Genomic DNA, 27,692 nt, shown 5'->3' with positions numbered 1-27,692 from the left:
TTTTATTTTTGAGGTTTTGGCCATGATTTCTTGACTTTTCAAACACAAACGACACATGCTTACACGGACTGGTCACTGATATGCTTTGGCGTGGAAGTTGCAGCTTAAAAATTAAAAAGCAGAATACGTTGGACGGTATGAAACCGGATTTAATAGCATCGAGACAATAGGCTTGTTTTTCGAGGTGCAACTACGATGTGTGTGATCGTTCATGCTCATGCTTATGCTCATGCTCGAGACTGTTGGACCTTGGCAGATTAATATAAAAGATCACTATTTATCTAGCCTGAGCAACAGGTTATAGGCCCAGCCAACCTAAAGATCGTCTAGTGGAGACTAGAGTTTTCGTGGATTAGGGTTACTAATCCGAGGAAGAAATTCCTATTTTCAATAAACAACTAGTAGTCAATCCGGTGGTTAACCGGATAATTCGCGAGTTCGATTTACTCGTGGAACGTCGCAGGAAGATTGCTGAACATGCTATTATTGGGTGGTTAACCCGGTGATTCTCGACATACTTCGATTCAACCAACATGGCGGATGGTGACAACGGCGGCAGCAGTCGACGGAACGGTGACTACGAGAGGGGCACTCTCGAGCGCACATTGCCGTTGACTGCAATACGTGACTTCGATCGGGAAAACATCTTCAACGACAACCGTGCCGTATTCGCAGCCTGGCAAAGATACAGCTCATTCACACCCTGCTGAGGACGCCGATGGAAGTGGTATTCTACAGACCAGTAGAAGGAGCTACTCCGGAGCAAGAGGCAGCAAGAAAGGAAAAGCTGCAAAAACGATTTAACGAAGATATTGAAGCCATGGACGAAATCATAATGCTGATCAATAACGAAATTTTGAACAAGATCATCGAACTACAATATGCAAAGGAAGTCATGGACGTAAAGACGTACCAGAAAGCCGATACAGCCGCAGTAGTAAATATGCGAAACCGACTGTTTGGCATAAAGTATAAGAATCTACAGACACTGGAAAAGATCTTTGACGAGTACGATTTAGTCATAAGGGAGCTAGATCGTATGGGTGCTAACATCTCGCATGCAGAGAAAGTGCATGCTCTGCTAATTGCTATGCCGACCAAGTACAAGTTCATCAAAGGGTCACTAATGATTCAACCTCATGAAGAGCTCTGTAAGAAAACAATCGCCGAACTAAAGCAGGTATTCCAGGACTCAGAAGTTGATGAAGCCGAAGAAGATAAGAACCACAACTTTGCACTGAAATCTAAGAAATTGACAAATAGATGTTTCGGATGCAATGAAGTTGGACACAACAAAAGTAAATGTCCACTGATGAAAAAGCTGAAGGCGAAGGATAAGGAGCAATACAAGATGAAGGAAACTAAGCGTACGCACGCAGATGACCGGAAGAAGCTTCAAGAAGCGCGGAAACATAATAGTTAGATGTGCTGCAGATTCTGCAGCTAGCGACCACATGGTTAACGACAAGTCACTGCTGGAGGATGGACAAGAACTGGATGAAGCACTCATAATAACAATTGCGAAAGCAGGCGAAAAACTTAGGGCTACGAAGCGCGGAAGTATTAGATTGAAATCTGTTGTGGGAGAAAATTTAATAAACAATCTGAAACTGTACAATGTTTTATGTATTCCCGGACTAGAAACGAGTATCCTTTCAGTCAGAAAAGCGAATGAAAATAATAAAAAGGGTCACTTTTACGAAAGAAAAGGTAATTTTCGAGTCTGAAAATAAAGTTGTTGCTTCGGGGTAGTTTGCCGACGGATTATTTCACCTTGATTTCATTTGGGAAGACAAGTCGAGCAAACATAATATCTGCTCAGCATTGGTAGGACATCGAGTGAGTCTGAATACTTGGCATAGAAGGGCATGGTTGAGGGTATCAATTGCAATTCAGAAATGATAGATACAGCAAACGTATGTATATTTATGCAAATTTAGATAGATTTTTGAAAATTCGCTGTTGAACTTATGCATTAATATCAAGCACTTTAAACAACCACTTAATTAATCATAAGTAAAAGCATACTTTTTGATTTCCAACCCCGAAACGATAATTTCATAGACCTTCGATTTCGATTACATAGATTTTAAAATTCAGAAAATAATTGTCAGAGTCTTCTCGTATCTCGTCACGATTACGGGTTATTTATTTCGGTTGAACCTAAACCAAATTGATGTTCTAGAAGTAAACAGTGTTGTGAAAGCACATAACCACACTCTTTCTTCAATCGATTTCATCGAAATGCTTAGATACTGTATTATAGAAATTTCCTGGTACCCGTACTATTGAGTTAGGGATATTTGTGTTTTAGTGTTGAGCTTAAAATTCTTTCAATAAAAAATCTCAAAATAAACTCTAATAAATAAAAATGGTAATGCAAAATTTTGGTTTATTTATATTACCAATAACAATTGGAGATTACACAAACTCAACGTACGTTTAAAATCTATCCTATCCCTATTTTTCAAAAAGTGGTCCTTTTTGTAATAGAGTAATACTCTCATCAAAACAAATAAGATTTTCATATATGAAATTAGTTAGAACACACTAAGAAAATCATGCCACCACATTTCCACAAAGACTCAACTTTTCTGATGAGCCTTGGGGCTTCTGAAGCCACCACAAGCTTGCTTTATTCAAAACAATTTACCACCACTCGAAAAACTCGCTGTACTTTCTTTAGCTTACCGCATCATCCCGGTTGACATCTTGACACGCATTCACTTGGCAGTAATGAACACCGGTGAATGCAGGCAGGCAGGCAACTGGGATGCGTGCCAAACTTCCGACGCTCATCTTCTTTCTTTGCCAGCGAAAGATCGTTTCCTCTCGCCCTAAGACGATGGATTTAATTTTTACTTTGCATTCGCCGCGAAAAGCTGGCACCGCTTTCGGATTCTCCTCGCTCGAAGAATAACGATGTAGGCCAAGGAGTCAGAACGGGAACATCTGTAAGATAGCGCTAATCTACGGGATGAGTTTTATCATTTGACTTGCATATCCTGTGCTTTTAATATGGCGCAACACGAACAAAGCCTATATTGCTCTCGTTCGGTTTAATTGAGACGTTTGGTTGCCGTGGAAAGACGACGAGTAAAAGCTGCTCCGCAGATTACTTTAATGTCGAGTGGAAAGTTGAATGAAGTATTTTGTAATTAGGAAAACTTCAATGTTTATTCATATTAAATGTAAATAAACGTACAGAAAAATTAACCAATACACAGTTTGATTTTGAGAACTTTGTTGCTTTTATATGCGAAGAAAAAAAAATATTCATGAAAATTTCAAAATGAAAAAAAATCTTTTCATTTCAATATTTTTATTCGAACAATGATTGCATGACATAACGAAATCTTCAGCGCGAAAACCCCTCCACGGAAATAGTTTTAAATTTTAGCCTAACAAATCACTGAAAACTTTTCCCTTCACCAGTTTGTACCACGCAAATGCTTCCGCGAACTTTCTGACAGCATTTCACCAGGGCGCTCTTCTGGCAAGCAGTGATCCCAAATGGAATTTTAAATAGGCAGCAAATTTGAATGTTGGCATTTTGCGAACAAAGTTTTTTCTGCGGCCAATTATGATTAACAACAGAGTCAAACTTTACGAAACGAAACAATACTTTCGCTATCGACAGTGCCTGTTTATTTTTCGAAGAACCCCACGCATTTCCGTAACGAAAGGTCTTACACGAACTCGAAAGAACTGCAAAGTAAACGAAAAAATCATTGATTGAAAACATTCGTTGACACTCCGGAATCACAATGGCACCAATCAAAAGCATCATAATGCCAATTTGCTTGGACTGGAAACAATCCAACATGAACCACCCTAGCAAGGATATTCATTTCATGCAGCACATTTGACAGGGTTGAAGAAACGGAGTTGATGAAAATTTGCAAACTTGGTCGCATTGAATACTGGAAAAGGGAAAGGGATGGAAAAGGAGAAAAAACTATGCTCCCGAACCGAACGGCACAATACAGCACACCACAACCCAAGAAAATATTACAGAGAACTTTCCTGGTTCCGTTCGATGTCCGTTCTTCTACTGCTGCCGCTATCTATGCGGTTGGCTGGGAAGATGGACTTTGCGGAACTTTCGGTTCAATCCAGACGGAACGCAGTATTTTGACCTTTCCTTTCGCTGGCTCTATAGCATTGTGTTCTAGAAGTTATATTAAAACTTTTGCGGGTACGGTAAAAAGCGTTTGCATATCTAAGGTAGTCAACCCAGCTCCCGGGGTGCGCTAGTGATGATTCGATTTCAATCAGCACAATCGCCGACCGGGTCGGACAACGGTGGAGCATCTTCAGTAAAACTCTTTTTTGTTCGCCGAAAACTTTCACTGCCAACAAATTCACACATTTTGATTTATATTTTCCTCGCTCAGTCAACCGTACTTCCGGCAGACTTATAAAGATTTTGGTGATGAAAAAATGGAAATTTACTAGTTTTTATTCGTCCTTTACAGTTAAATACTAACGCAGATGTTTTGTTTCTCTTGTTCTTTTTTTTGTAGACATGCTACGAAATGGAGCGATACCTGAAGGATGAGCCAAAACTGCAGACTTATAAAAAGCTGCCAGCTGACATAGCCACACCATGGGACCTGTTCGCTGCACCCGGCCCGATAGCGGGCTGGAAGGTAGAAGTAGATTCATACTGTATAGAGGAACTAAACCTAAATGATAGAAACTCAGACTCACACTCGAGCTCGTCGTCGTCGTCCTCGTCCTGCTCCGGTTCGTGGGACAGCAGTCCGTCGCTGAGCTGTGCGGTAGTGGTAAAAAAGGAACGACTCGATCCGGATGACGACGATGGTAACAATTCCGACAGTTACGACGAACAAAGTGAAAAATTTGGCAAAATCTCTGTTCATCATCACCACCATCATCATCATCACCCGCAGAATGCAATCGAGCTAAGGCTAGTGGCACGAGCGACGACATCCGAACTGTTACCGACGCTAACGCCCCCCTCCTCACCGGAATCGCATCTTAGTATAGGCAGCAAAGGTAGCGGTACGACGCTGGCGACGACCGTGAAAACTGAACCGGAAATTGCACTTTTGGAGCACCAGGGTAGCATTCTGAGGGTATCGACGGGGACGCACATACCACGGAATGCGATCGTCCGGTTGACGACGTCCAGCAGTAAAGGTGGCGTCGGGTTAACGCGAGTGATACAGGTCAGTCCTCAACTGCAAGCAGCCATCGCCCAGCGAAGTTCCACGTCGTCCTCCAGCACGTCATTTTCGTCAGGTAAGGCCGCGGAGAGTTTCTCGATAATTGCTGTGATATTTAATTGATTTTTTCATTCCGAACTTCACAGTGAGCAGCTCGAAACATCACCAGCGGCAGCACGACCACAGTCCAGACTCGAAGCGACGGATACACAAGTGTCAATTTCTCGGTTGCAAGAAAGTTTACACCAAGAGTTCGCACCTGAAAGCGCACCAGCGGACGCATACAGGTGAGTGACACATTTCTATTAAAATGCCTCTTCTTGGTAATACTTGAAAAAAACGGCGCAGTCATAAGCAGGGACGGGCATATATTTACACTACTTTTTTTTTACTAATTTTTAATAATGACTAGCTGACCCGACAAACTTCGTATTGCCACAAATTAAAATTAAATCGTGAATCTGTCACAATCTCGAGTTTAGTAAGTTTCTGAGGAGTTCAACTTTAGATAGCTCGTTTTGGCATTTACGTCACTATGAAAGCATGGGTAGTTTAATTTACAAATTTTCAATTTTTCCTCACAGTAAAGTAGAAAACAATCCCCCCGTTACTTAGCCAAAAAAAATAAAGCGGACAGCACTTAAATATTCGCCATGATTGTATAGCATTTCGCTGAATACCATTTCGCGAAAATCCTTACGCGGAATGTATCATTTAACGGAAAATCTTTTCGTGGAAAATACCATTACGATCCTTGGGGTGATCCGGCAAGAGCCGGACAATCTGTGAAATCAAAAAGCTGTTGCAGGAAGAAGCTTGGCCCATTCCAGATTGGCTCGACGCTGAAATTCAAAACGCCATTGCTGTTAGTATGTTCGAGCAGGGCAAATATGCAGACAGTTACGGCCATGCATTTAGCGCACTACTATCACTAACCGACGATAGTAGTCATGAAATGAAAGTTTCAACATTTCGGCAATTAGCGAAAGCATGCATTGCTCGTAAGCAACCGGACCAAGCTCAATTTCTTATAACACAGGCCATCAGCTGGGCATGGCATAAATGTGGACCGGTAAGTGTGCCTTATGCAAGGGCCCTGGAAGATTATGCGTATTATCTACTGGCAATGGGTTCACGCGACGACTGCGTGCAAGTATTTTCGGTAGCTAAGGATGTCTACCGTGAACTGTTTGGACATCTCGGTCTGCAACCGGATTTGGCCCAGGGCAACTTGCCGTTCTGGTTGTACCTGCAGACGACGCACTTCAAGGAATTTGGTTCAAAGGAAACCTATCTGAAGTTTGTCATTGATGTAAATCAAAAAGACAACTCAGCGATACCATTGAAGCCATCGGAAGACAGACAAAAGATAGCGGTGCAGCGAATCGATGCTCTAGAAAAGGCAGCAGCTTTGGCAAAGGGAGTTTTTTGTAATTCCTCCAGAACATGTGCTAGAAATACAGGAGCAGTTAATGTTGGATGATGTGAAAAGGGAATTTCATGAACATTACAGACTCCCGAAAAGGTTCTAGACTACAAACTAATTTTAGGTTCATGATTTTAATAATATGTTATGTATGAATGCGTTTAATGAATATACAAATAAATAAATTCCATTTGAACTTAAATTACACGTTTTATAATTCCTCGTTCTACGATATCGTTCTTATTTTCTCACGCCCAATGTTAGGTATTTGCCCATAACTGATGTTATGCTGATTGTATAGGGTAACGGTACCGGTTTTCGCCACCCTAGTGGATCACAGGTGTTTTATTGCTAGTTGGCCTACGATAATTGGCATAACATGAAACCTATGAAATTGACCAAACTCGTGATTTTAGTCATGACCTTGAAATGCGATCAGGCATATATTAATATATATCATACGAACGGAGCGTTTCTCCGAAGAACCGCGCTGAGAAACGCGGACTAACACGCTTTCGGACAAACAAACATCACACGCAGTAACTTACAAGTCGTAAGGGCCTGCATAGTGTCGTCGTCCTGAAAGTAAAAACACGTTTGATTAAAACTTCTCGATCGATGGTGTCTACAGTAGGTGGAGGAAGAGGCACAATTTGTGTCTAAAAATAGCCCAACTCATGTCGCTATGGTTAATAAGGGGGGTTGTGCAGACTTCTTTTGTCCAGCGCCTCTATGATTCAAAGGTACACGGGTACCAGCCCTGGCAGGTGTCGTGGGTTCAAATGCGGTTATAATCTCTGATTATAGCTTGGCTCGACCCATGCACCTTCCAGCATTGGACAAAAGATAGGAGTCACAACGACAACTTGTTAAGCATAGCTACCTGTGTTATAAGAAATTGAGCTTGGTCCGGTTGCTTACGAGCAATGCATGCTTTCGCTAATTGCCGAAATGTTGAAACTTTCATTTTATGACTACTATCGTCGGTTAGTGATAGTAGTGCGCTAAATGCATGGCCGTAACTGTCTGCATATTTGCCCTGCTCGAACATACTAACAGCAATGGCGTTTTGAATTTCAGCGTCGAGCCAATCTGGAATGGGCCAAACTTCTTCCTGCAACAGCTTTTTGATTTCACAGATTGTCCGGCAAGAGGCACGGTGCCTGCTTGAAAGGGTTTCTGGTAACAGGAGCGTACGCAGGATGTTCAATTGATAGATCGATCTGTGTTTAGTGCGCGTTCTCAGCACACATAAGAGCACAATCGCCTCGGCGTACCAGCCTGATCCATGCTAATTTAAAGCTATTTAAAATTCCAAACAACTTATAATCGTTCATAGTGGGAGACGGTCCTATACGAACGATGAAATTATCCACAAACTCCATAACAAAGTTTTTCTGGTACTTTTCCATCCACAGTAGGGATGAGAAAACTATCATTAATTACTGATAGTTATCAGTAATAATACCACTAACTATCAGTTAGTGATGTCCGTTAATCATTCGATTAATTCAACTAATCGAATAACACAAGAAATATTCGAATAATTTTTAATCGAATACTGCCAGCACCAGCAGTTGAATTAATCGAATAGTTCAATGAGTACGAATAATCCCCGAATAATGCTCGTTAATCGTTCATAATCATTCGATTAATCGAATTATTCAAAGAAATATTCGAATAGTCTTAATCGAACACCACTGGCACGAATAGCTGAATTAATCGATTACTGCAGACAACACTCACCGATCAACCGGTAATCGAATAATTGAAAATTTCGGACATCACTAGTATCAGTAAGGTTTCGCAGTTATTGATGCTTACTGATACAGTTTCGTCGTCCCGTTAGAAAAATCATTTGGATTAAAGTTAATGGTCGGTAGTTGCGTACGATAGACGAGAGTGACACAATATATCGTCGTTGTCGTCAGCAGCCTAGAGCCGGGGTGGCTCGTGCTGTTTCAAGCAGTCGTCTCTTTCAACTCGATCTAGGGTCATTCGTCACAAATTTAACAGTCGTCTCAAAAGTCATAAATCACTTTCGACTTGGTCAAGCCATCTTGCATGTTGAGTCTTCGTGTTTCCGGTGCCGGTGGGGTTGCTGAAAAGAACTGTTGTCGTTGCTCTGCCGTCCGGCATCCTTACGACGTGCCCGGCCCAGCGTAGCCTACCGACTTTCGTCAGATATAGATGAGAGTCTCTGGGATTCTTAAGCAGTAAAAGTATGTCGTGATTCATATACTTCTACCCTTGATGCAAATCATGCCTCTCGTTTCGATAACCGCTGGTCGGAACACCGCCTCAAGAGTGATGTTGAACAGTATACTGGATAAGCTGTCACCTTGTCCCAACCCTCGCCGCGTCTCGAAGGGACTCGAGTGTGTCCCAGAGACGTGCGAAACACATCACTTGTTCTAATGTAGCTTTGAATAGTCGCGACAGTTTATCCGGAAAACCGGTTTCGTGCATTATGTGCCATAGCTGGTCTCGATGGACTGTATCGTATGTTGCTTTCAATAAAGATGTGGTGCAAGGACACGATGTACCCTCAACATTTCTGCAAGATCTGTCGGATGGGAAAAATCTGGTCGGTAGTTGCGCGAGACCCCAGGAAGTCCACCTGATAAATTACAAGTTACAAAAAATAATGCCGGTATTAAAATTTCCTATTTTTTTGCTACAATGTCGTGATGGGTAAAATTACTGATATTTACTGATAGTTATCAGTAACGTACTGAAACTACTGATAGTTATCAGTAGCGATGTTTAATGATAGTTCCCATCCCTAATCCACAGGAAAAATTTTACTAGCTTAATGGATCCGCACGGCTCGTCCTGAAGAATTTTTGCAGCGTTACTTGGATTTAGAAGAATGGTTCTTTGAAACTTTGAAAATTGTGTTTTCGTATAGAAATCACTGCTCCACTCTCTGAAAGCCCCATGAGTTTGGACATTTAAAAAACCCGATTTAATCCACCTATTGGCAGTGGTTGGAGAATTCGCGAAAAAGTGATCATTTGAATCGATTAACATCCCTCATGAACATACACTATTCGCCTGCGTCGCCGATAATGCACGCATCAGCTTCGAATTTTATCACGAACAGAACCTCAATGTGAACATCAGAATTCGTTCAAAAATTGAATATTGAACATTGAGTGTGTTCGATTTTTCGGATATAGAATGCCCGGGGACGTCGGAAATTATTCAAAATAATATTACCACGAAAAGGGAATAGTTTAAAGTAGTGTTAGTGGCTTTATAAGCAGCAGAAAGCGTCGATTCGCACTTTTGCGTTGCTCACGATATTCGTATATTCAGCGATGCTACGAAACGTGAGTGTATGTTGCTCATTGTTATAGGCGAATTGAACCACTCGCGTAGCTGTTTTATCATGATAAAAACCGTTTGCCGATGCTCGGCGTATCTATTCATTTTGTGAGTTTTCCAACCTCTGCCTATTGGTGAAAAGAACCTTTGTTATACCATCTCATTAGTCATTTAAGTTAGAATTCGACACGCCTTCGGAACATAATTCAACTTTTATAACACTATGGTAGTTATGATCAATACATATGCATGTCTTTGTAATATACTGATAAATTTGTATAATATTTCAAAGCAATCAAAAAATGTCTTCCTTTTATTTGCAATTTGTGATTTTGAGTTAAAAGCGGGGTCGTATTCCAAAATAGCGGCCTCTAATTTTTGGGATTACGAGCTTGTAGGTGTACATTTAGTAGGTTACACATATTTTGCGAATATTTTTGCCATTACCAAACCTAGAGTATGCCAAAATCGAAATCTTGAGCAGTTCAGTCGAGTTAAGCAGTCGAGCAGTAGAGTTGAGCAGTCGCGTCGAGCAGCTGTGTCAAGCAGTCGATTAGAACAATCCAGTCGAGCAGTCGAATCAAGTAGTGTCGAAAAAAGAGTGTACGGAGTGGTAACACTCTCCGGTAGTGGTAATCCTCAACACTCTCATCGGATACCGAAAAACAACTCGGAATCAGAATGGAATGTTCTATTGGCGATCAGGATCACAAGCGTGTCCTAAAAGCGTTTGACCGGAATCCCAATGCTGCGGTCAGGGATGTGACCAAAAAGTCACGGGCCCGACAACTGTACACCCAGTTGCTGATGAAGCTACATTGTCACTTACGTCAAGGCGAATTTCCGGGACTACTGTTTTCACCGCCCAGTACAAGTTTGATGTTCCGGAGGAAGCAGATACTTTCAAAGTTTGCCAAGAAATACATGATTTGGCAAGCGACTTGCTCTTGCGATGTGTGCCGTTCGTGACTACCGGGGCTGTAAACGAGCAGATCTACCTCAAGGAGTCTCCACAGGAGTATCTGCTTCCTCTGTTTAAGCAACACGAGGGCCCACGATCTTCTGGCTGAATCTAGCATCGTGCCACTATTCAAAGGATGCCCTGGATTGTTACGATTGCAGCCCGAACACAGAACCTTGTGAGAAATAAATATGTCCAAAGGTTACAAAAGCCAATTCAAGAACTGAAAGACAGAGATATATTGGATGTAGTTCAATGTATTTATTTATGGTATATTGAGGTTTCGTTTATCCAGTTATTGCTCGGGTGGACAGAAATAAACACTTTGTGAAGTAGTAAATCTAAAAAATATTTTAATCTAAAAGTCTAGACACGTTGCACCTTATCTAATACATAGCAATCGTCGACTATCTTCCATTTGTTGCCTTGAGCCGTAATGATAAACGTTTGCTGGAACGGTCTAGGCTTCTGCAGGAACTTGACATAGCCAGCCACCTGGATGATGAAAGTTAACTGTGACGGCACTACATCATCCCAAATCGGATTTGCATCGAAGGTGTTCATTGTGTGCTCCGATCGTGGTAGTTGTTGGAAGTATCTTTGAATGTTGTCCGTTCCCGTTGCGCTGTGCCCATTCCAAACCAGCCGTCCATTGTCCATGTAGAAACGGGCCACCTGGTGACGTTTGTTATCCACACTTTCGTAGTACATCTTAGTAAATTCTTTAGCCGCTTGACAGGCGGTATCGATTTTCATACGCATGAGCGGATCAAAAATTATCGACATGTTGATAGCACCAAAATGTTAAATTAAAATAAAATTACAGTGAAATACAGCCGATCCCTTCTAAAGCTTTAAGCCGAATTTTCAGGAGCGAATGATAACGTATTGGTGCTTCAAACTGCTTAAATAGCAGATTTATTTACCTAATGGCTTTGTTGACTGTACTTCAAACAATGCGTACCAAAAATACCCTTTTATCGATAGGTAGAACACACGGTAACGACCGAGCATGTATTCTATAGATGTTCTAGGTAACATTTCGTGCCTATTACGAATTACCGAGAAATGGCTGAATCACAATTGGCTGAAATAACAAATGACTTACGTTAAGCGCTTTTATTAAGTGTTTTCGAAGCTTGTTTTTTGGTTTTGTAATAAATAGTTGTATTACTTATTTTGTTTTCGTCTTACCGCATACCGTTTCATGACAGACAGCAATTAATATATGGTTTCTACTAAAATTTTCTTTTTCAATCGCGTATCAATAAAAATCAAAGACAAAACATATAAATCTATACCTATAAAAATAATTTCTAGTAATTAAATTATTAATTATGAGTACCACTAAGAACTACATAGATCCCGATCAGCATGGATTTGTACCTATGGCTGTTCCGTGACTATAAACCTTTTGGATTTCGTGTCGAACTGTATTTTGGAAACCGAACGTTGAGCACAAGTTGACGTAATATATACAGATTTGAAAGCAGCTTTTGACCGAATTTGACCGAATCAAAATTTTGCGCTTGGTTGCTACTCAGCGGTTTGTCACGTGGCTGAAATCATTCCTGTGTGATAGAGTTTTACAAGTCAAGCTTGGATCGGATTTATCATCTGCATTCACAAACGAATCTGGTGTATTGCAGGGTTGCTACCCTGCCTTGGCCAACTTCTTTTTATTATATTTTTCAATGACGCAGCTCATGCTATAGCCCCCACGAAAGACACAATACTCGTAACACAAAATTTTGTAATCTGCGTTTTCGAACGAGACTTCAGTTTTGGTTACAGTTTAGTGTTTGATCAATAAAATTGGTCGAATAGAAGAAGTGGTTGTGCAGTGTTTCAATATGCTCTACCTTCAGGACATCAACTTGGTCTAGGTTCAGCCGAAAAAAGTAATCGGGACGGGATGGTTCGGTTATTTTTTTCTGAATTCGAAGTAAACGAAATCGTAGATGTATAAAAGCGTAGATGTATGGAAGCTATTTGAGTACATTTCGCGGGCGGCAAATAAATTTTTATACTGTTTAATTAGCACTTCTGCGCAAGATAGGACCATCACCAACCGATTCCTTGCATTTGGTACATAGGAGAATAGGTATCTTGTAAGATTTCAAACTAGCGGCTTCTAATTATTGGGATTACGAGCTCGTTTTCGCCCATTGCGCGTTGGTGGCGATAATTTTTGTATCTTCAAAAAAGAAGAAACCGAGAATTGGTTTTGGATATTATCACGACTCCTACGACTACGACGATTAAACTACGACTTAGCCATAGGATAACGTATGGTATGTAAGTAAACATTGTAATATTATTATTATATGTATGCTTGACGAATATAGAAATAAAAAGATTTTTCCCATTCCCGGATGTTATTGTGATAAGAAAATTAAGAAATTTCGAATTTGAAGGGTTCTTTTCATCACATGGTCCATCGAAGGGATTCTCTTAGCCTCAGTAGAGAAGCGAGACAGGTTTCCTTAAACCGTGGATCAAACCCAGCCGAATTTAATGTTTGTGTTAGGAAGTGCACTACAGCTGCAGTATTCGGTTGTAAAATGATTCTATGTACGCATGTTTGCCATTTCGTTGGAAGAGTGCTTTGCAAGGGTGTGCTACTAGACTACTAACTGCAACGAATAGCTTGATTTGTATAAGTATTAGCCGGATGCTGTAAATTTACGAAATAATGTGCATTAAAAATTTAGGAAATCTGGTTTCATGAACAGTGTCGCCAAATTGATGGTGGCAGGAAAATTTAGCTAATAAAAATTGCTAATAAACTGAATGGAGAAATTAATTCACCGAAACTTTGGTGCTTATCACAACCGAAACTGCACCGGTACTTTTAGTACTTCTTTAATGGAACACCTGTTTGAATTTGGATAATCAAGGCATGAGTTTCATCTAATTCAAGTACTGATAGAAGAGATATTTTGTATGTAGTTTAATGTATTTATTTGACCAAGCTTATGTATAATGTGGTATAATCAGGTTTATTGTAATTATATATTTTATCCGTCCATAAGATCAGATGGACAAAGTAACGTAAAATGTTATTCAATTATTAATCTAAAATTTGTCGCACTTTATCTTAATACATAGCAATCGTTGGCAATCTTCCATTTGTCACCCTGTGCCGTAACCATAAACGTTTGCTGGAACGGTCTAGCAGGATTCGCTAGGAACTTGACGTAGCCGGACACCTGGATGATGAGAGTTACCTGTGACGGCACTGCCTCATCCACAATCGGGTCTGCATTGAGGGTGTTCATTGTGTGCTCCGATCGTGGCAGTTGTTGGAAGTATGCCTGAATCTTGTCCTTTCCGGTAGCGCCGTGTCCGTTCCAAACCAGCAGCCCATCGTCCATATACAAACGGGCCATTTGGTGACGCTTGTTATCCACAGTTTCGTAGTACAACTTGGTGAATTCCTTAGCCGTTTGACACGCGGTATCGATTTTCGTGCGCAGCTCCGAGTCAATAATTAACGACATGTTGATAGAATGTAATCCGTTGAACACAATGAATGAATGAATACTTTTATTCTACTAGGAAAGCTAGTGAAAACACAATCGATATCTTCGTATGTCGAGTTGTCAGTAGCGAATGATAACGCATTAGTGCTTCAAACTGCTAAAATAGCAGATTTATTTACCTAAGTGATTTGTTGACCTAACTTCAAACAATGTATATCGAATTTATTCGATAGGTAAACTTGACACAGGATAACGGTTGAGTATGTATGTTTTAGGTAAAAATTAATTCCTTCCTTGAAATTACCTCGCATGCGCATGCGCATTACCGCGCATATATTGTTCAATTCGTAGAACGATTTCAGATCGACTGATAGGGTAAGCGTACCAGTAGTGGAGCATTTAGTAGTAAAATTTTGAATTTTTGGTTAAAATATAGTGATATCAGAACAAATATACATGTACACGCGCACGATATGATTGAAACATTCTTAATCTTACTAAAAATGACGGTTGGAATCATTAAAAATTCGAATTTTGTTAAAGAGAAAGATTTTTTCTACCATCATTGGTTAGCCTACAGTGGTGGTATCTACCGAGGTCCCTAGATGGAAGCATCGTGAGCCCATAATGGAGGCATTTTACATTACATTAAACATTCAATTACTGCAATAAAAATTTATACAAACTGGATCTGCTTGTTTGCATGAGATTACGTACTCACTTTATATGTTCGACAGCAGGGCCTTAAATTATCACCGAATTTCAAACAAAACAGAAAATCTTTTTTCTCAGCACACATTGTTTTTTATGCCTCTGAGTTTCGTATGTACAACTGCACAGTGATTTTCATCATAGTATACAAGTTCAATATATCGTGAAAATAGAACAGGAGAAAGTGATTTTCAAATCCAGAAGGTGATATTCAACAGTTAATCAGAATTTAGTAAAGATTTCTAATTGTGATTAACTTAAACATTATGTAGTAAACCAAATTGTACCATAATCCAAAACCAGACAATACTGTAGGCTAAAAGAATTTAGACAAAGACGATCAACACTTTGTAAGTAACAAACAAATTATAACCCAGATAACAACAGTTAATAAAAGTACCCTTTCGTAGAAGCCCTGATGAAGATCCAAATCCGGGTCGATACGTTGGCGTAAAAAGACAAATATAACGTCTACTAAAATTTAATGACTGAACGGCCAAAATCCCAATCATTCTATAAGGAATGTTTATAGAAACCGTTCTTTTCCTTACGTACATTTATTTGTGTTCAAGCACGGAGTAATTTTTGTAGGGAAATCCAGCATTGCTTACCTTTGTGCCTTGTTCGTTGCAAGAATCTACGACAATAGCTTTTTTCAAAGTAGAGAATGACAGTTGTACTTTATCTGTTTTAGTTATGTCGAAGGGAACCTTTTGAAGGGCATAAGGAAAACCTCTCAATATTAATCAGACAGCTACCAAACCACAACCGTGAGACACATCTTTCAAGATACCGTATAACTGTACACGTTACTTGCCTAACTGTTACCAGAGAACGCGGTAGCGTTCATTTCTTGCTCGATAATAATTTAACGCAACCGTCTTCAGAACTACCACCATCATTCACAGTGTGTGCGCGAAGCAATCATTTTTGGGAGCGATCAATCAATGTAGTATGAATAAAAGATTGTGCATGCAATAAAATGTCCTTACACCTTCGGTGTGCTTCGGTACGCTCGACGACGATGATGCTGTTGGTGTCAAAGTTGTCATCCGGTGCTGCCGGTGCTTTCCGGGAAACTTCCAAAACCGATGATGGATAAGTGCATATGGCAGTCTATCAAACTGTGCGGCACTTTGCTTCCAATCAACTTGATACTCTAAATCGCAACTGCAAGAGAGTTACCTACTTCGCAAATCTTGCAAGCATTTAAAAATACATGAACAAGAAGAGCGGGAAATCAACGGTGCAATCAGGCGTAGGAAAACCAACGTACCAGGACTGATTTGCCATCCAAGCCGCAGCACATGCCGCGCCGTCGCCGCCGCCGCCGCCGGATGGTTTGCGAAACGAAGTGCTATTACTCAAAAAGTGCTTATGTTGCAGTAAATTGTACACGCTTGAAGGCATTAAGCGAAAGCATTCCGGGAACTTCCGTACCCCGTCCGTACACTCACTGGGGGTGCTAGGCGAAGACATTCGCAACGGATGGGAACATTTCCTGCAGCGAAGCGACGGGAAACAGTGGTTTTTCAGTTTGGTTAGAAAAGTGTGGGCAATTCAGTGGAAATTAGTTGGAAAATTTCATCAATTTGCCTCTCTTTATTACATTTTTTGTGTTCAAGAATATGCCAGTCAAATTACTGTTTTGAAATAGTGACCACTGAGGGTGAATATTTAACCCTATGTGTAACAAAAAAAATGCCTGAAGTAGTGCAAACCTTCCAGTTTGCAGTAAATATTGTTGAATTTTCAATGAAAGTACACAAACATTTCCACCGAAGGGAAAACTTTCTATGTTGCCTGCTTAGGGGCTGCTGGAGATGCTGCTGTCGTTGCTGGGAAGTCCTCCTATCTCGGGGGTTCCGTCACCTTATGCGCTGCCAGTTCTACTATGTAGGTGGTTGTTTACTTTTTCTCAACTGCCGCACAGTGACAGCACGGCACGGTATGGCACACGTCATCTTTCTTGCCAGCACCAGCTCACCATCAGGAATACATGGCAGTTTGTTTGGAATCAGGAGTGAAGCATCTTTTGCCATTCCGGCCGAAAGAGCCATAGACGACGTCGACGACGGCGACGACAACTGTCGATGCCTTATGTTTGAGAATTGAATTTTGAGCGATGCTTCGGGCGTCAGCGCTTCTTTTGCTTGCTGAATTCATGATGCTCGATACTGTGTTCCAAAAGCAACTAAGCATACATTGTACATTTTTGCATAATAGCATTTCAATTCAATCATGATGTAAATTGAGTTTTATTCTGGAGCGGTAGGCGTAATAGAAAGAACGTTGGGCTCATTGATTATTGCTTGCAAAACTCTGCAAACTATTAGGTACAGGTCGCTTGACTAAAATAAAGCAACTACAGTTATGTCATAGATGGACGGTCACAAGAGTATTATATTTTTTGCTGTACATCACTTATTCAATGAGGAACGGGTCTTATATTGAAATACTATGCTGCATCAAAATCCGGACGGTACCAATATCCGGACACCTTCTCTAATTTATCCTTATTAAGTCATAATATGGTCATACTGCATGGCTGAGTTCGTACTTGCGCGAAAGAGTTCTCCGTGTAAAGCTTAATAAATGTTGTTCTACTGAGTTTACTAATAATTCTGGTGTCAAGGCAGTAACATGGGGCCTCTATTATTCGCACTATTTTTCAACGATGTTACATTACTGTTGGGTGTTGGCGTAAAACTTGTGTACGCCGATGATTTGAAGCTTTATATGCCGATACGATCCATCGAAGACTGTCGCCGATTACAAGAGCTCCTGGAGATATTCGTAAGCTGGTGCCGTAGTAACTAATTACTTATTAGTAAGGCTAAGTGTCATGTTATTACCTTTCACCGCACTGTGAATCCAATAGTGTTCCAGTATCAGACCGACAACCAGGAACTAGCAAGAGTAGATCACGTTAGCGACCTGAGTGTTTTGTTAGATGCGAAGCTCTCTTTCAATTCACACCGCACAAACGTCATCGCTAAGGCAACACGTCAGCTTGGCTTCATCTCGAAAATTGCTCGGGATTTCAACGATCCTCATTGCTTAAAGGCCTTATATTGCTCACTGGTGCGACCGCTACTTGAATATGCAAGTTTAGTATGGTGTCCTCAACAACTTGTTTGGAACTAGCGAATAGAACGTGTACAAAAACGGTTCCTCCGATTCGCACTACGTGATCTACCTTGGCGTGATCCGGCGAACTTGCCCCCGTATCCCGACCGCTGCCGCCTTCTTGGCATCGACACTCTTGAACGCCGCCGAAAGATTGAGCAAGCAATGTTTGTAACAAAAGTGATAAATAGTGAAATCGATAGCCCAAGAATTCTATCGCAGCTCAACTTTCGTGCCGCGCAACGTACCCTCCGTTCTAATGGTTTGCTTCAGCCCCGCTTTCACCGCACGACGTTTGGATTCAACGAACCGTTAACCTCCTACATGCGTACCTTTCGTACATTAGAAGACCTGTTTGACTTTGGTGTGCCGTCTAACAAATTACGACAAAAGCTTTTATTGTGTAGACTATAATATTTTTGTGTCACTTTTCGAAATTTTTCATTAAGACAATTAGTCAGATGAATGTTATATTAATAAATAAATAATATATATAAATTATGAAGTTTAGCTATGTGGATTACTTTGCAAATATATCTAAGATCATTAAAACATAATCGGTAGTTAAGTATATAGGCCTATAGCTATAGCCGGACTTTTATTCCCCTCGTGGGATTTTTAGGGAAAACGAAATCGAAAATACAACAAATGCAGATACGGTGGAAACCCCGTTCGCGAGACGAGGCAGCCAGCGTTCTCCACCAAGGGTGGAGAAGGATGCAACTAGAAGCGTATCAACTAGTGTGGGTGTCAAGGGCAGCGGTATGCCCACCACGCCGGACACAACGATGAACGACCCCGCGCTAATCAGGGCGATGGAGAAGAATAGAGACGCAGTAGGGTGACGGATCCATATTTCGCCACCTTTATCCAAAAAATTTACATGAAACGAAACAGAACAAGGTTCTATAAGTTCAGATATTTCATAACATGAAAAAATTATACTTCTGACATTTCTTTTACTGATTCAATCATCATATTCATACTAAATTGTGTATTTTTCTCGTTATATTGATTATTTAAATGTGTATTCTGTGCCCAAATTTCGCCACCCGGTTGCCAAATTTCGCCAGGCTCTGGACCCAAATTTCGCCACTTCAGAAAAACCCGATTCAAATAGCTGCAAATGTATAAATGAATGCTCTATATTCTTAATAAATCTAGTTGGTAAATAGATTTTGCTTCGTTTGCAAGTGATTGTTCATGAAACGTTTTTGAAAACCAATAAAATACCAAAATTCACTCATAAAGTAACTTAATTTTCTCTGTCTCCGGTAAATATATGCGAATCGAAATTCTAGTCAAATAGCAATTGTATCATATAGGCCTTAGGAAACTCTAAGTAAAGCGACGGCATTTTATTCAAACAATTAAAAAGAATTAAAAATATTTTCTTTTGCATTAACCCCTCTAAGGTCAGACTGTCGCAGTGGCCTTTTAACCCAATGCCCTTCTGGCATACAAAAAAAACCACGGAATCCGTAATAATTCCGGACATATGGCCATTATCTATAGATATTATGAAAATAGAAAAGATTTTCAGGAAATCCCCCAAATTTGGTGAAAAAATATTGAAAGATATAAAAGTTTTTAAAAGTACCATTTTAATGAATATTGCGATGCTAAAAATGATGTAGACCTTATGGGGTTGAGACAATTCATAAATTAAAAAATATCAAGAATCAAAGCACCTTGAATCTACTTAAGCATAACTTTCTCCTAATATTTTCTGTCAAATTGTCAAATTGTATTAGGGGGAAGTCCTGTATGGCCGGACAGGCCTCTATATCCGGACACAAGCGATTTCTCAAAAACAAGGAATGATAAAAATATTTGGAAGGAATAGGACAATACTACCGTTTAAGTACTCTTGTTCCATTCTTTTCAAATATTTTTATCATTCCTTGTTTTTGAGAAATTGCCAGTGGCCGACTTCCCCCTAATTATCCTTCGAAAAAATGTTAACTAAATGGTAATATTAATTTGTTTTTATTTTATATTTTGCGGAAAGCATAAAGTGTGTCAAGTGATTCTGGTTAAGAACAGCATACGCACAAAATTACAGCTTCTGCTTTTTGTTATTTCCAATTAAACTACAAATTTCGGGGATCGGCAAACTCTGTAAAATCTCGAATAGAACTTCCTTTTTTAATCACACAAAATCGCCATTAAATTTTCTGTTACAAACTTCGCTGACTTTAATTACAATTTATTCAAACACGATTTCCCTGTGAAACACTTCGTTTAATTTTAAAAATGTGTTTTGTATTCCCGAAGATTCCACAACAATAATTCACTTGTCGTCCCTTTGGCATTGAATAGCAAGGAATTTCGTGGAGTCAATGGCATTGAAATCCAACTGATGAAGTAATAAAACTCTTAATCAACTTTTAAAACGGTGTACCGTTAAGGAAACTGTAATATTCAATATAAATGTTCGATATATAGTTAACTAACTTTTTTTTATTGATTTTGTTCTAATTTCTGCAATTTTATTAAAGAAATGACATAACTAGAGACCATTCAACGAAAACGGTTTAAAAAAAAAATCAAGTGGCGAAATTTGGATCCATGGCTAAAAATGGATACCATATTTCGCCACTTTAATTTTGATGAATTTTTCTAAATTATCCAAAGTTTAAAGTGAAACCGGTATAAAATTAGCTGAAATATTGTACATAGAATCATATTAGTCAAGAATAATTGAATAATGAAACAGTTTGAGTACATTTTTCCCCAATAGTATTTTCGCCTCTCGTTTTGATTTTGTAAAAAAATATACACTTAGTATGAGATGGTATTTTCAAATTGTAATTAATACATGATAAATTAATAACAAGCGAAAGGCAATAATTATTTGTGGTAGTACATGCCCTTAATTTTACCAATTCGTTAAATAATTTTTTTTAAGTCGACCAAAAATATACAAAAAAAGCTTTGGATTCATCAAACTGGCGAAATATGGCTCCTGGCGAAATATGGATCCTCTACCCTACCTAAAGTGGTAGCAGCGTCACAGCAGCTCGATATAATAATCGAGTTCACATTAGGTCGCGGCAATTTCTTCAAGGACCTGAAGCAGAGCTTGCTCATGCTTCAGAGAACCTTGAATGCAGCGACCAAAACGCACAACGACCTCGTGGCGCGTGCAGGAGAGGCGAAGAAGGTACAGACGGCCGCCTGCCCGTTGACGGAGTGCCGCAACGAGGCCCATGAGGCCACCGAAAGCGCTACTAACAGCGGTAAGGCATCTGCCAAGCGTCTGAGACAGTCCCCGGGGGATGGCACCCTAGGTGGACCAAAAAAACACCTGATCGGTAAAAGCCCTCAGGCTAGCGAGTTGGTGGAGCCAACCGATCAAGCAGCGGGAAACATCAAGACGGGTGGCCCGTGGATCGAGGTCACGGCCAAGAGGAAGAAAAGAGGAAGCTCCACCAAAAAGAAAGCTTTACCTAAACCGACAGGGAAGCGAGCGAAGAAGGGCGACGCACTTATCCTGAAAACCGACTGGTCGAAATACTCGGAGGTTCTGAAAGCCATGAGAGGAGACGCCCTACACCCTTGGGGATCTGGGCGCGGACGTGCGGAGCATCCGCCGCTCACGCACGGGCGATATGATCCTGGAGTTAAAGAACAACGCCACCAAGAAGAGTTTCGCATACAAGTCCATAGCGGAAGGAGTGCTCGGGGACGGAGTGCTGGTATGTGCTCTCACACCAGAAGTAACTCTCCAGCTTAAGAACCTGGATGAGATCACCGAAGTATGCGAGGTCGTACAAGCTCTCAAAGAGCAAAGTGGAGTGGTGGTAGCAACCTGGGTCCAGCCGGGACCCAGGTAGCCTCCATACGACTTCCGCTAGCGGACGGAAATGAAGCCCTGAAAGCTGCTAGGCTAAAAGTGGGGTGGTCGGTATGCCAACTGAGCGTGCTCAAGCAGTCGGAAGCTTGCTTCCGGAGCTTCGAGCCCGGACATAAAACCTGGAACTGCAAGGGGCCAGATAGGAGCCAATTGTGCCGGAGATTTGACAGTGCTGGCCATAAAGCAAGGGACTGCGCGGAGCCTCCCAAGTGCCTGATCGGTACCGGTAAACCGGACGCAAAGCACGTTACGGGAGGTCCAAGGTACCCGGCCGGTGTGCCGGCGACACGTCACGTTCATAGTGCAAGTGACACAACTCAACTTGAACCACTGCAGCACGGCTCAGCAACTGTTACACCAAGCAGTTTCTGAGTCAGCAATGGACATTACCATAATCTCGGACCCATATCGCGTCCCTGCCGGAAACGGCAACTAGGTCTCGGATAGGTCCCGGACGGCGGCTATATGTACGACAAGCAGGTTCCCGGTTCAAGAGGTTGTATCAACTGCAGCCGAGGGGTTTGCGGTTGCCAAAGTGGGTGGAGTGTTCTACTGCAGCTGTTATGCTCCGCCGAGTTGATCTATCGAGCAGTTTACGCGGATGGTAGACCGAGTATCAGTTGAGCTGACTGGTTTAAGGCCGGTGGTTGTGACGGGCGTCTTTAACGCTTGGGCGATAGAGTGGTTAAGTCGTCGCACGAACCATAGGGGTCGGGTTCTGCTTAAGGCTCCGGCAAAGCTTAACGTCGGCACCACAAGTATCTTCAGTAGGAACGGTGCGGAGTCTATCATCGAGGTGACTTTCGGCAGTCCTGGTCTGATAGGAGACTGGAGGGTAGACAATGGCTACACTCACAGTGACCATCAGGCGGTCCGCTATGTTTATCTTCAGGTTTAGTTGAAAAATTTTCGGTGAAATAATGAAACTGATGAATATATCGCGTAACGTTTCAGCCTACTACTCTTCAGCTATCGTCTGACGCCTGTAAATATTTATTACCATTAAAATGTCCGCTATGTTGTCGGTCAGATAACGAGGCGGCAGGCGGTGACTAGAGCCAACACTCCAACCACCCGTGAATGGAAGACATCATACTCCGATCCCGAAGTATTTGTGGAAGTGATCTGAAGAGAGTGCGGTGATCGCGGTATGCTCGATCCGAACGCTGATCATTTGGTTGAGGTACTGTCGCGAGCGTGCGACGCTTCCATGCCTAGGAAAAACCGACCTAGATATGGAAGGTCACCGGTATACTGGTGGACAGCTGAAACTGCGGAACTCCGTGGAGCGTGCTTCCAAGTGAGGAGAATTATGCAAAGAGGTCGTTCGGACGAAGGCAGGGCTGAATGTACGCGCAGCGCTCAAGCGTGGGATAAATGCTAGTAAACGAGCCTGCTTTGAAAGGTTATGTGCTACTGTGCTAGTGCCAATACGATTCCGTGGGGTGATGCCTACAGGGTCGTAATGACAAACACCAAGGGCATGATGGCGCCGGCAGAGTGATCGCCAGAGATGCTGGAGCGGATTATCGAGGGCCTCTTTCCGCGCCACGAGCCAAGGCCCTGGCCTCCGGTCGCTGGGTCGTCCCACGGCCGACGTTCCAGTATCTCCGACCATAGTGTTTGATGGTCGGCCTCCTAACCTAGCGTAAGCGTAAGAGGACGGGTATCCGCTATTCCGCAGATGTCACGCTCGACGTGAGAAATGCGTTTATTAGCGCTAGTTGGGACTCCATAGCCAATTCGCTTCGGAACGTCCAAGTGCCGGTGTCGCTATGCTACAACACGGAGTAGGGTCAGAAGTGCGTTCCAATCACCGCAGGAGTTCCGCAAGGTTCCATACTGGACCCGGTGTTGTGGAACGTCATGTATGACGAGGTGTTCAAGCTAAAGTTCCCGGTAGGGGTGGGGATTGTCGGCTTAGCGGACGACATCACCTTGGAAGTCTACGGTGAATCTATCAGAGAGGTTGAGTTGGTGGCTGCCCACTCTATAAGGATTGTAGAAGATTGGATGCGCTCCAGGAAACTGACGCTAGCGCATCATAAAACGGAGTTTATCGTGATGAACAACCGCAAGTTGGTGCAGCAAGCAAAGATCAGCGTCGGTGACTGCACTATTTCGTCAACGCGGTCCTTAAAACTCCTGGGAGTTATGGTCGTCGATAAGCTCAAGCTCGAGAGCCATGTCAACTATGCCTGCAAGAAGGCTTCCACAGCTATTTCGGCATTGTCTCGTATGATGTCTAATAGCTCTGCGGTATATGGCAGCAAGCGAAGACTATTAGCCAATCTGGTCCAGTCCATACTTAGGTATGGTGGGCCGGTGTGGTCATTGGCGTAAGGTACCAAAAACTACCTAGGTAAGCTGGAAATTACCTATCGTCTCATGTGCTTGATAGTGGCGAGTACGTATCGCACAGTTTCACATGACGCAATCTGCGTCTTAGCGGGTATGATGCCTATTGGCATCACCATCAGCGAGAACGTAGAGTACTTCAACCAACATGGAACTGGAGGAATACGGAGTACCACAAGATCGGCCTCGATGAACACATGGCAGCGAGCTTGGTCTGATTCCACAAAAGGCCGATGGACACATTGACTTATCCCGGAACTATCCGGGTGGGTCAACAGGCGCCACGGCGAAGTCAACTTCCACCTGACACAGATTCTGTCAGGGCATGGTTGTTTTAGACAGTATCTGCGCAAGTTTGGGCATACGGAGTCCCCCGCGTGTCCCGAATGCGTGGATGTTGAGGAAACGGCAGAGCATGCTTTCTCCATATGCCCTCGTTTCGCGAGCGCAACATGATGGCAGTGAGCGGACAAGACACTACTTCGAATAACTTAGTCCAAAGGGTGTGTTCGAGCTCGGACGTCTAGGTAGCGGTCAATGCGGCTGCTACCCAGATTGCACTTGAGCTACAAAACCGCAGGAGAGCCGATCAACGGCGAATGAGCAGCCTAACTATCATAGTCCAGTAGTTATCTAAGAGAGTGCGTTAAGCACAATAGCCACTCCCTGAAGCAACACCGATAAGGTGGTGCCAGGGGGGATTGACGTTGGAGAGTCGAGTAGGTTTTTAGTGGGTCTGGACCCTCACGCCCCATTAGGGGGGTCGGGATACTTAAACTCACTCCCTGAGTTGTCTTCTCAGGTGCCTGATAGTACCGTATCTTCTAAGTAAGGTTCTCTGCAGGCAGGGAAACCTCGTCAAAAAGGGTAAGGGATCTAGTTCTTCGACCCTGTATTAGTTTTTGCACCTGGTTTCGCAGTAGTGCGAAAACTAGCACAGAGTCGCAAAACTAGTTACTATGTCTAAGTCAACTAAGTCTACACGAAAATACAAACAGTACAACAAAGATGATAAGCAAAACTCTGAGGCAAAACACTTAAAATGAAAAATATTGTAAGGAATAAAACAAACAAAAAACTGAGTCGAATGGTATATGACATTCGGCCCGCAGGACCTTCTATCCATTTCCGGTTTTCCAAGTGATTTCTATACCTTTATACTATCTTCTTCTATACCTATAAAGAAGGATTTCTGTCTGTCTGTCTGTCTGTCTGTCTGTCCGTATGTTCCTTATAGAATCGAAAACTACTGAACCAATCGGCATGAAAATATGCATGTAGAAGTTTTTTGGGGCCAGGAAAGGTTTTAGTGATGGTTAGAAATCCCTCCCTCCACTAAGAGGGGGGGCTCCCATACAAATGAAACACACATTTCTGCATAACTCGACAACTAATCAAGCAAATAGAACAAAATTTGGCATGTGGGTGTTTTCGGTGACAAGAATTTATTCTATGGTAAATTGAGACTCCTCCCCTCTTTATAAGGGGAATTATAACTCCTCTCCTCTTTAAAAGGGGGGGCTTCCATACAAATTTCCTCATAACGAGAGAACTAATCAAGCAAATGGAACCAAATTTGGCATGTGAATGTTTTCGAGGGCAAGAATATTTTCTATAGTAAATTAGGACCCCTCCCCACTTTAAGAGGGGGGGCTCCTGTACCAAAGAAACACAATTTTCCTCATAACTCGAGAAGTAATTAAGCAAATGGAACCAAATTTAGCACGTGGGTGTTTTTGGAGACAATTTGTTTTTCTATGATGAATTGGGACCCCTCCCCACTTTAGGAAGGGGGGCTCCTATACAAATGAAATGCAAATTTCCTCATAACTCGAGAACTAATCAAGCAAATGGAACCAAATTTGGCATGTGAAAGTTTTCGAGGGCAGGAATATTTTCTATGGTGAATTAAGACCCCTCCCAACTTTAAGAGGGGGGGCTCCAATACAAACGAAATACAAATTTCCTCATAACTCGAGAACTAATCAAGCAAATGGAACCAAATTTGGCACGTGGGTGTTTTTGGAGACAAAAATTTTTTTTATGATGAATTGGGTCCCCTACCCACTTTAGGAGGGGGGGCTCCTATACAAATGAAATTCAAATTTCCTCATAACTCGAGAACTAATCAAGCAAATAGAACCAAATTTGGCATGTGAAAGTTTTCGAGGGCAGGAATATTTTCTATGGTGAATTAAGACCCCTCCCAACTTTAAGAGGGGGGCTCCTATACAAACGAAATACAAATTTCCTCATAACTCGAGAACTAATCAAGCAAATGGAACCAAATTTGGCACGTGGGTGTTTTTGGAGACAAAAATTTTTGCTATGATGAATTGGGTCCCCTACCCACTTTAGGAGAGGGGGCTCCTATACAAATGAAATTCAAATTTCCTCATAACTCGAGAACTAATCAAGCAAATAGAACCAAATTTGGCATGTGGGTGTTTTTGGAGGCAACCATTTTTTCTATGATGAATTAGGACCCCTTACCTTTTTAAGAGGGGGGGCTCTCATACAAACGAAATACAAATTTCCTCATAACTCTAGAACTAATCAAGCAAATGGAACCAAATTTATCATGTAAGTGGTTTTGGACGCAAGATTTTTTTCTATGGTGAATTGAGACCCCTCTCTTCTTTAGAAAGCGACTCCCTATTAAGAGGGTGGCCTTCCATACAAATGAAATGCAAATTTCCTCTTATCTCGAGAACTAATCAATCAAATGGAACCAAATTTGGCATGTGGGAGATTTTGGAGTCTTGAATTTATTTTACGATAGTTAAAGACCTTTCACCCCTGTGGTAGGGGGATATGGACTCTCATACAAATAAAACAGAAATTTTTGCGAAACTCAAAAACTAATCGAACTCGAGAAATTCGAGACTCTTCCATAAAACATTAGTCAATACAAGACCACAAAAATTATCTATAGTAACACTAGATCATTCAGGCCGAGACGGTCGCGAGTGTTGCCGGTGATCCGCCGTCGGAAGCGCCGCCCACTGGGGGGCTTGCAAAACTCGAGATTGTGACAAAGATCATCCGAGATTCATGATTTATGTACAACACAGGTTAATTTGTGGCAATACGAAGTTTGTCGGGTCAGCTAGTATATTTATATAGTAGAAAGGCAAAAATACATTATGAACTGATGAAGTCTGAACACATTCATACACTAATGAAGCCTGCGAATCGTAGGCAAAATCCGTATCTGCCGCGAACAAAATCAATAATGTAA

The 27,692-nt window shown here is 41.7% G+C and overlaps 2 protein-coding genes across 2 annotated transcripts in view; one reads left to right on the top strand and one right to left on the bottom strand.

Moving 5' to 3' along the window:
* The first annotated feature begins 4,532 nt into the window (after positions 1-4,532).
* The window catches only part of LOC128738974 (Krueppel-like factor luna), an 85,402-nt gene continuing 62,242 nt past the window's right edge, over positions 4,533-27,692 (top strand). The window contains exons 1-2 of the mRNA XM_053834500.1: positions 4,533-5,268; positions 5,339-5,479. Coding sequence (XP_053690475.1) covers positions 4,539-5,268; positions 5,339-5,479 — 871 coding nt within the window. The 5' untranslated portion in view covers positions 4,533-4,538. The remainder of the gene's footprint in view (positions 5,269-5,338; positions 5,480-27,692) is intronic.
* On the bottom strand, positions 14,005-14,412 carry LOC128738977 (NTF2-related export protein-like). Its single transcript, XM_053834501.1, has one exon. The coding sequence runs from the start codon at positions 14,410-14,412 to the stop codon at positions 14,005-14,007; it is 408 nt and encodes a 135-aa protein (XP_053690476.1).

The sequence above is a fragment of the Sabethes cyaneus genome, chromosome 2 (assembly GCF_943734655.1).
Source record: "Sabethes cyaneus chromosome 2, idSabCyanKW18_F2, whole genome shotgun sequence".
NCBI lineage: Eukaryota > Metazoa > Arthropoda > Insecta > Diptera > Culicidae > Sabethes > Sabethes cyaneus.
This window is presented reverse-complemented; position numbering and strand designations above follow the sequence as displayed.

Coding starts and splice junctions, on each gene's coding strand:
- LOC128738977 (XM_053834501.1), bottom strand. CDS start 14,412: ATGTCGTTAATTATTGACTCGGAGCTGCGCACGAAAATCGATACCGCG.